The sequence below is a fragment of the Numida meleagris genome, chromosome Z (assembly GCF_002078875.1).
Source record: "Numida meleagris isolate 19003 breed g44 Domestic line chromosome Z, NumMel1.0, whole genome shotgun sequence".
Taxonomy (NCBI): Eukaryota; Metazoa; Chordata; class Aves; order Galliformes; family Numididae; genus Numida; species Numida meleagris.
This window is the reverse complement of record NC_034438.1, coordinates 17,221,455-17,231,152: the sequence shown is the minus strand read 5'-3', so window position 1 is coordinate 17,231,152 and position 9,698 is coordinate 17,221,455. Positions and strand designations below refer to the sequence as shown.

General features: G+C 42.5%; 1 protein-coding gene across 2 annotated transcripts in view; it reads right to left on the bottom strand.

Annotated features, from left to right (window-relative positions):
• The window catches only part of DDX4 (DEAD-box helicase 4), a 34,305-nt gene continuing 33,258 nt past the window's right edge, over positions 8,652 to 9,698 (bottom strand). For both annotated transcript variants that reach the window (XM_021380723.1, XM_021380724.1), the window contains exon 18: positions 8,652 to 9,121. In XM_021380723.1, the coding sequence (XP_021236398.1) occupies positions 9,041 to 9,121 (81 nt within the window). In that variant the 3' untranslated portion in view covers positions 8,652 to 9,040. The remainder of the gene's footprint in view (positions 9,122 to 9,698) is intronic.

Below are 9,698 nucleotides of genomic sequence, written 5' to 3'. Positions count from 1 at the left end.
AGAAAAAAAAAAACAGAACCAAGTGATGTACAGTGTAATTGGTAACCACCAGCCAAACAATACCCATCCAGCAGCCCCCATCAATTTCCCCATTGCTATAGTTTAGCATGACACAGTACATTAATGAATAACTGTTTGGCCAGTTCGGGTCAGCTGAGTCTGTTCTGTCCCCTCCCAGCTCCTTGTGTATCCCCAGGCCCCATGCTGGCACAGCAGTGTGAGAAGCTGAATAGCCCGACTCAGTGTAAGCACTAATCAGCAGCATCAGATACCATCGAGACCATCTAAAGAATCTGAAAGTGCACAAGCCCATGAGACCTGACGAGATGAATCCACTAGTCATGAGGGAATTGATGGACAATGTTGCCAAGCCACTGTCCATCATATTTGAAAGGTCATGACAGTCCTGTTGAAGTTCCCACTGATTGGAGAAGGGAAGACATAACCCCCATTTTCAAGAAGGGGAAAAAAGATCCGGGAAGCTACAGGCCACTCAGTCTCACCTCGGTGCCTGGCAAGATCACAGAGCAGATCCTCCTGAAGGCCCTACTAAGGCACATGAAAAATCAAGATGAGGCGATTGGTGGTAACTAGCACAGCTTCACCAAGGATAAATCATGCCTGACAAACTTTGTGGCCTTTTATGATGGAGTTAAAGCATCAGTGGATAAAGGAAGAGCAACTGATGTCATCTACCTCGACTTCAGCAAAGTGCTTGACGCTGTCCCGCACATCTTGGTCAATAAATAGGATAAATATGGGTTTGATGGACAAACTACTTGCTGGATAAGGAACTGGCTGGATGGTCACACTCAGAGTTGAGGTCAACGGCTCATTATCTGAATGGAGACCAGTGGTGTTCCTCAGGGATTGGTACTGGAACCAGTACTTTTTAACATCTTTATCAGCAACATGGACATTGGGATCAAGTGCACCAATAGCAAATTCACAGATGACAACAACATGTGTGGTACAGTTGACACGCTAGAGGGAAGGGATGGCATCCAGAGAGACCTGAACAGGCTTGAGAGGTGGGCCCATGCCAACCTCATGAAGTTCAACAAGGCCAAGTGCAAAGTCCTGCACTGGGGCTGGGGCAATCCCAAGCACAAATACAGGTTGGGTGGAAAATGGCTTAAGTGCAGCCTGAGGCGTCTGTTGATAAGAAACTCAAGATGAGCAAACAATGTGCGCCTGCAGCCCAGAAGGCCAACCAGATCCTGGGTTGCATCAAGAGAAGCATGACCAGCAGGTCAAGGGAGGTGATTCTGCTCCTCTACTCTGCTCTCGTGAGACCCCACCTCGATTACTGCATCCAGTTCTGGGGCCCCAGCATAAGAAGGATGGACTGCTGTTGGAGTGGGTTCAGAGGAGGGCTATGAAGATTATCAGAGGGCTGGAGCACCCCCCCAGTGAGGACAAGCTGAAAGAGTTGGGGTTGTTAAGCCTGGAAAAGGTTCTGGAGGGACTGTATAGTGGTCTTCCAGTACCTGAACGGGGCCTACAGAAAGCTGGGGAGGGACTTTTTACAAGGGCGTGTAGCAATAGGACAAGGAGTAATGGCTATAAACTGGAAGAGAGTAGATATAGACTAGATATACGAAATAAATTCTTCACTACGAGGGTGGTGAGACACTGAACAGGTTGCCCAGCAAGGCTGTGGATGCCCCTCCCTCAAGGCATTCAAGGCCAGGCTGGATGGGGCTTTGAACAACCTGGTCTAGAGGGAGGTCTCCTTGCCCATAGCAGGAGAGCTGGAACAAGATGATTTTAAAAGGTCCCTTCCAACCCAAACTATACTATGATCAGTGTTATCGAGAGTATTCTCATCTGAAATCCAAAACATAGAACGATACCATCTTCTAGAAATAAAGTTAACTATATCCCAACTGAAACCAAGATAAAACACCTAGCAAGTCTGCTTTCTACTTCCTGCCCCAGTAGAGCTGTGTAAGGAGATACAGGTTCACTCTCAGGTATTTTTTAACTACTTTGCAGGGGTACACAATTAAAAAATGTTTTTTTCAAAAGGGAGCATTTATCAAGTCTTCATTATAGTTTGCTCTAGATTGTGAAGGACTTGAAATTATTAAATGCAGTTTTTATGACATTCTGTTCTATTCATCAGCCTGAATGCCTGCTTAAAACACCCTTCACTCCCTATACCCTGAGTTTAAGCAGATATGCAGCCCCAAGCCAGCAAACTGTTATGTGTTAGAAGGTTTGCTTTTCTCAGCTACTATTTGAAATCCCTCAGAACTAGTCTATTGCCCATGAGTAGTTACAGATCATAGAATGGTTTGGATTGAAAGGGACCTTAAAAGCTCACCCAGTTCCAACCCCCTGCCACAGGCAGGGCTGCCACCCACCAGATCAGAATTTCCTCGTATTATCTAATCTAAATCTACCCTCTTTTAGTTTAAAACTGTTCCCCCTTGTCCTGTCACTATCAGACCATGTAAAAAGTCATTTATAAGCTCCCTTCAGGTACTGGAAGGCTGCAATGAGGTCTCCTCAAAGCTTTCTCCTCTCCAACCTAAACAAGCCCAGCTCCCTCAGCCTGTCTTCACAGGAGAGGTGCTGCACCCCTCTGACAATCTTCACGGCCCTCCTCTGAACCCACTCCAACAGCTCCACATCTTTCTTGTGATGAACAGTAAACCAGTAATTGACATTTTCCGTTAGTGATGAACTGGACATCATTCATACTCTGTCTGGCATCCATTAGCATCAAAAGCAGAATGTTAACTCTCAAAGTTCTTTAATGCATGCCCCACAAAGATCGCCTTAGAAAACAAAACCCAAAGTACACTTCTCTACAGTATTGTTGCCTTTTCTTGTTTCTCTGACTGCCCTAGAAATATTTTGCTGAGTGCAGTATTTCAATTAATCTTGAAGACTGAAACTATTACAGTCATATTCCCAATTTAGAAGAGTCCCCAGCCTTCTTCACCTCCCTTGCTATTTGAAACACTAGGCATTATAGGATAGTAATTCATGTTGGACAGTGTTATCAGGACATCTCCAATTCTATGTCTTGCTCAAAGCATCAGCACAGATTGGCTCGTATGGCTCATGGCTTTATCCTTCTAGTCTGGAAATCTTCTAAGTATAGTGTACACCAGAAGATGCTGGCCTGTTACAGTCCCAGTAAAAAAGGCTCTCAGACTCTAAGGAATCACTGAAAACGTTTCACTAGAGCTCAGCATCAGTCCCAGCTGAACTGCAGAAGGCTCCCTCTTTCACCTTTCCCAGGTCCACTGGGTGCATCTGCTGATCCCCCCGTTTGGTGGCACCTGACAACCCGGGTAGCAAGTACTCCCTCACCTTCTCTTGGTCCTGGATGCAACCGAGGATACTTTTTTTTCCACCTACCTGCTCAAGGTCAGCAGTTGATGATCATTCTGTGATCAGTCACAATTTCCATTGCCTCAGCTGTTTTTTATCTGGTGATTTATTTTCAACTGCAGTAAATCTGAAAATTATGAACAGGATTTTCACCCTCCTTGAATTTTTATTAACAGAAGGTCCTTTGTGCAACTGTCTTCTCTGTAACTTCCTACCCTTCTTCTGTGGTACTATACCAGTAACTTTTATCCAGAAAGACTGAACTGCCTCATATATTTTGAGTAGTTATTTCCAAAAAGATCATGCCTGGTTACCTTAAAAATTCCTCACTTTCTTGGCTTGTAAATCTGTATTCTGGTTACAGAGGACTAGAGGGGATGTAGTATAGTTACACAGGGTACTAAATGAACATTCATATAACACAAGGATGCTGCTGTCTGCAAGCACAGCTGTGTGCCAATGCAGTTCATACTCCAATGCTGCATCACAGTACAGCACACAATGTATGTCAAAAACGAGACTTTTAAAAATCAGTACAGTATTCAAACATGGTTGGGATAGAAGTCCCAGAGATGGACCCCGAAAACATGTAATTTTCACCTAAAAACAGAGGATATTAAAAACACCTCAGGTGCTCCTACTGCAGCAAAGCAGTAGGATGCAGAAGGATGACCATGATGTGCACAATCATCTATTTTGTACTGTTCTTAAGCACCTCAAATACTATTTTAAGAATCAGTTCAGATATCCTAGAAAAAAATTAATGAAAAAGCATGAATGTGATTGAGTCATGTGTTCAGAGAACCACATAATTACGGCAATCATCACAGACCAACTGGAAGCAACAGTCATATACCATCATACTTTCTGTACTTAAGGGATCAGAGCAGACATCTCTGTCACAACCATTATAGAAACTCACAGCCTGGTGCACAGGATATTCAATCTCTTCACCCGCTAAGCAGAGAATGCCTATAGAGATTGCTATTTATGCCAGACATGGAGCCAGAAATTGTTTCAGAAAAGGCAAAAAGTCTTGCTGATCAAAACCAGCACTTAAGCAAAGTTCTCTCTATGGCTGCTTTATCTTAGTTATTCAGATATACAGAGAAACCCTTGACTCCGCTAGCTCTTCCGCACTTCTGGAACTGCTGCTCTGATAAGGATCCACCATAAAAAACGTATCACAAGTCACAAGTAAAGGCCTTCTTCCTGCAGTCCTTTCATTCTCTGAGAACTAATCTCACAGGGAAAAATGTTCAGGTACTGCATTAATGATGTGCAATTTGACAAAAATTGGGATAAGCAAGATTCAAAGTGCAAAGTATATACTTGATGGCATTTTGCAATATTGTCTTGTCATGACCCTCCAGATTAATCTTGAGCTACTCTCAAATACAAGGAGCATTTTTTGTACAAATATGGAGGTAATGATAGGGAAAAATACACAAGGACCTTAAGTTACAATCCGACCAAAAAAAGCACCTAAAAGGAATCACAGCTATATTGTTCTCAGGTTTCAGTCTGTTTCCTGAAATATTCAAGGTACTTATCCTGACTGCCATCTGGTGGACAATTGTCAACAGATAAAAGCATTGACAACTAATGATATACTATTTAAATGAGTGAAATGACAGAAAAGTGAGCAGTTTGAGTATTAACATGCAGCCAAGGGGCTGAAAGTACTTGTCACTAGAAAGATTTAGCCTAAGCCAATCTTTCCCAAATTTAGGGGCCCACAACAATTCTTTATAGGGAAATAAGTGTATTAAAGTCTTTGAAGGCTTAGCTAGCTACTTTCTCTGTGCATCCACTTACTGCTGAAAATACCACTCCACATCAGTGAAGCACCATGATTCATTCACAGAACCCACATAAGCAGCAAGATCTATAAACAATAGTTGTGTCTTCCACTTCAGAATGGCACTGAATAATCTGACCTTAAGTCACAAACGTTATAGCAATAAAAAACACACAAACCCTTAAAGAGAAGTGAATTTTGTTTTTAAACAATGTAGAAGGAAGAAATACTCTGCAAAACAAGCAAAAAATATTTCCTTGTAACATCTCCAAATACCTCCAAGCGCTATTTAAATGAAAGAAAAGGCCAGTCTTATTCCCTTAGAAAACAGGCCATTCTGAATATGCAGAAAAAAGAGATGACAGTTGTAGAAAGCACCAGTAAAAAGAAATCCACAAGAGATTAAAGAATACGAAGTATATGAAGAGCACAAAGCAAAGTCATTGAAGTCATATGAAGAGCATGAAGCAAAGATATGAAGAGCATGAGCAAAGTCATTGTAATCGCCACATTAGCGAGGACCCTGCAAGTGGAAGTAGACAACCCACCTGCTCACCTGCAGGACAGAGGGCTAGACAACCCACGAGAGAAAAAGGGCTGGGCCTTCATCTCTGCTCGAAGCAGAAGGAGGCGTCTGCCCCCAACATCCACAGTGCCACCAACCCCTGCAGTGTCCCTGAGTAAAAGATACAAGGCTCTCGGGCTAGAGAGGGATGAAGGTCTGGAAAGTACTCAGAACGCATGTCCCGAGAAGCACATAGAGAATGCAGGGAATAACAAGCATAGGAAGTAAGTGCAACCTAGTAAGGGTGGAGAGTCTTAGTAACTGGGGACTTGATGGAGGCCACTGAGGCTCCCATTTGCCACCTGGATAACCTCTCCAGAGAGGTGCGCTGTCTGCCACAGGCACATGTTAGAGACATTAAGAAGGCTCTACCGCAGCTTATTAAACTGGAAGACTACTATCCTTTCATCATCATTCACGCTGGGTCCCAGGATGCTGTGACAAGGAAACTGAAGAATGCTAAAAAGGACTTTGCATCCCTTGGAAAGATGTTGAAGGGATCAGGAGTGCAGGTAGTGTTCTCCTCTGTCCTCCCTATGGGTAGCTGGAATCTGGAAAGAAGGAGGAGAATGAGTCAGGTAAATGACTGGCTGAGGGAGTGGTGTGCTGATCAAAGTTTTGGGTATTTCAGTCTTCAACAGGCCTTTGAGAGGCTGGGTATGTGTGCTTCTGACCGACTCCAACTGAGCAAGTGGGGCTCATGTGTTCTGGGGAGCAAGCCCTCTAGATTGATTACCAGGGCTTTAAACTAGGTTTGAACGGTAAGGGAGGGAAGTTAGATGTGACAGAGAAGGGCTGGGGTATGTTGTCATTGTTGGAGATTGCAAGGAAAAACCACTGAATTGTCCCATAGGATCATGCAAGGGATCCTCAGAGAAAGTCATGTTGCTGATACCCCATCCAAAATCTTCTTCTGTCCCTCTAGGGGTAACTGCACCTGCTGCTTCCCTAAAGTGCCCATATACCACTGCGTACACCACGGAAAATAAACAGGATGAGCTGGAGATCTGTGTACAGTCACAGGGCCATGGTCCCACTGCAATCACAGAGACGTGGTGGGACAGCTCACACGACTGGAATGCTGTTGTGGAGGGCTATGTCCTTTTTGGGAAAAACAGGCTGGGGAAACAAGGTGGAGGAGTTGCCCTTTATGTGAGAGAGCAACTAGAACGTACTGAGATCCACTGGGGGGAGGGTGAAGAACACATGGAGAGCATGTAGGTGAGAATTAAGGGGTGGGCTGATATGGATGACACCGTTGTGGGGTGAACTACAAGACACCAGATCAGGGATGAAGTCAATGAGGCCTTCTACAAGCAGCTGGAAATAGCCTCGCAATCCCATGCACTGGTTTTCAGGGGGTACTTTAATCATCCAGGCACCTGTTGGGTAAGCAGCATGGCCAGGCATGTGAGGTCCAGATGGTTCCGGCAACGTGTTGCAGATAATTTTCTGACCAGAACCATTTGGACCAGTGATCTGTGGGGACAGGACAAGGGGAAATGGCCATAAACTTGAGCATATGAAGTTCCTCACCTTCACAGTGAGGGTGACAGAGCACTGGAACAGGCCGCCCAGGGAGGTTGTTGATTCTCGTTCTCTGGATTCAAGACCCACCTGGACGCCCACCTGTGCAGCCTGCTGCCGGAAGCCTGCTTTGAAGGGGGCAGTTAGACTCAGTAAATCTCTAGAGGTCACTTCCAACCTCTACAGTTCTGTGATTCAGTGAAAGTCTGCCTTGCCCAGAAAGTCTGTGCTGAAGAATATGATTTTAAGCTTAGTTACACGCTGTTTTAACAGAGCATTTCAAAAAACATTTGCAAGCATTATGCCTTCAAGTGTTCTCAAGAGACTTTAGAACTGGTTCCAAATTTACGCACAGTGTGTTTAACCCATGACCTATTGTTAAGATTGGTAAAGTTAGCTGATTGTCGCTTTTTTTCTTAAAGAGATCGTTTTCATTAACGCTTCTGACAATTTAGATACCCAGGAGCACATCTACATCTACCAGAAGAAGAGGAAAAGGGAAGAATGTAGTTTGATGTATATCTTTCAAAACAAAGAGATACTCTACTTCAGGACTTCAGGCAGGCAAGTTCAAGCAGTTATTCCATGCAGCCTCTTTTTAACTGGAAATGAGAGGAAATTAACTAAGAAAGATCCTTCCATGCAGTAGAAGATAAATAGTTATCTACAAAGAGCAGAGAACTGAAACAAATCAGTAGTCAAACGTGCCTTTCAAAAATACTGCACGTGTGAGCACATTCTTACTTTTCAGTTTTAACTAGATAAAGCTGAATTTAAAAAAACAGACTTTTTTCTTGCAAACTCCCCCCTTTCCACTCGCATCAAATTAAACAAAGCTTAACATGCATTCCTTTAAGTAAGGAAGTTAAGGAAAGCTCATGAGTTCAGGTTACACATTGTGTTTACACCTATTTCTAGTAGAAATCATTTGAGACGCTTTGATGAATAGTACTAAATGTAATGAAATGTACAAAACATACAAAAAACTATGCTAAGAATTACATTACAAGCTACAAATAAAACGCAAGCCTACAACAGATCCAGAATACCTTTCTAGTCAGCTACACAACTCATCCTGATACTCCCCAGTCAAACAGGTATAAGATAAAAGGCAAAGCAAAAAACACCTCGTGATCTAAGTGATCCTTGAAACAAGGATAGGTCGCTTTCCTTCAGAGGCTTATTCTAAGATACATATGACCCATGACTGCAGTTACTTCGGTTGTTTTTCATAGAAGTGGAAGACTTCAACCGCACATCTTCCTCCAGATATTACTACTCATATGCATTTCCTGCAGCTAGCAAATCAAGAAAACCCCAAATTTCTGACCTGATAGCCATAATGGATACACAAATCCTCAAGGAGAATTGTCAAGAAAAGGAGTCATGCTGTCCATTAAATACATACACTGTTTCCAAGTTGCAATTTAACTGAATTTTAATAATGAAGTATTAAGTTCAAGTGATATGCTATTTTCTACTTGCAAGCAAAACAGGGATGACAACTACTCATTCACAGTAACTTATTATTTATAGCAACATACAAGCACCAGCAAACACCTACTGACTGAAACACTTAACACATAGTATCAGGCTTTTTTTTCCTGAAAATGGCTTTTGTCTTCCTACATTGAGTATCAACAATGGGTTTATTTTTCATTGTTGAAAGCATCATCATAAGATATAAGGTACCCTGCAAACACAAAGCGTTTCATAAAGCTTAACAGTAATTAAACATTAACCGCAACAGTTCACTTAAGCCACAACAGAATACAACACAGTCTAGTACTAAATACGCTTTACTCCCATGACTTAAATGTTCTTTCAGAATATGACATCCTCGTTTCTCCTGGGTTCATTCTGCTGCTGCCTGCATTGTTCTAGGAAAGAGAATGGGTACTAGTTTAGAATCATTAACAGTATCAAGCTTTTATCAATAAAAGCTGCTACAAAACAATTGGCATTCATAACTCCCAATATTATCTGAACATTATTTTTTAAAATAAAGAAGGAGCTTTCCATAACTGTTTTTTCAGACTCCAGTCTAAAATGAACATGCTTCCATCAATCTCAGTTTTTAGCAGGTATAAGAGTAATCTTTCCCAAAGTTTAAATCGCAACTTTTTCCCCTACTCAACACAAATTGGTTCATACAATGACAGGGAAAAATTTTCTTATCTTTCTTAAGGATGACTGCCTGCACTGTCTTTCCAGTAAAATCTTCTTCCATCGGAAAAGCCTAGTCAACTAAAAGATTGCCCAAAAATTGCCAGATAAAAGCCTCCAACAGACTGCAGTTCCAAATTAACTATTTTACTGTCAAATGACCTTTTCACACTTCCATTTCAAAGAGAAAGTGAATACTGCGTTGTGCCCAGGATAAGGGACATCAGCATCCTTATAATGCCTGTATTACTACAGAAGCCTACTCCAACTGACACAGTTATATTAGCACCA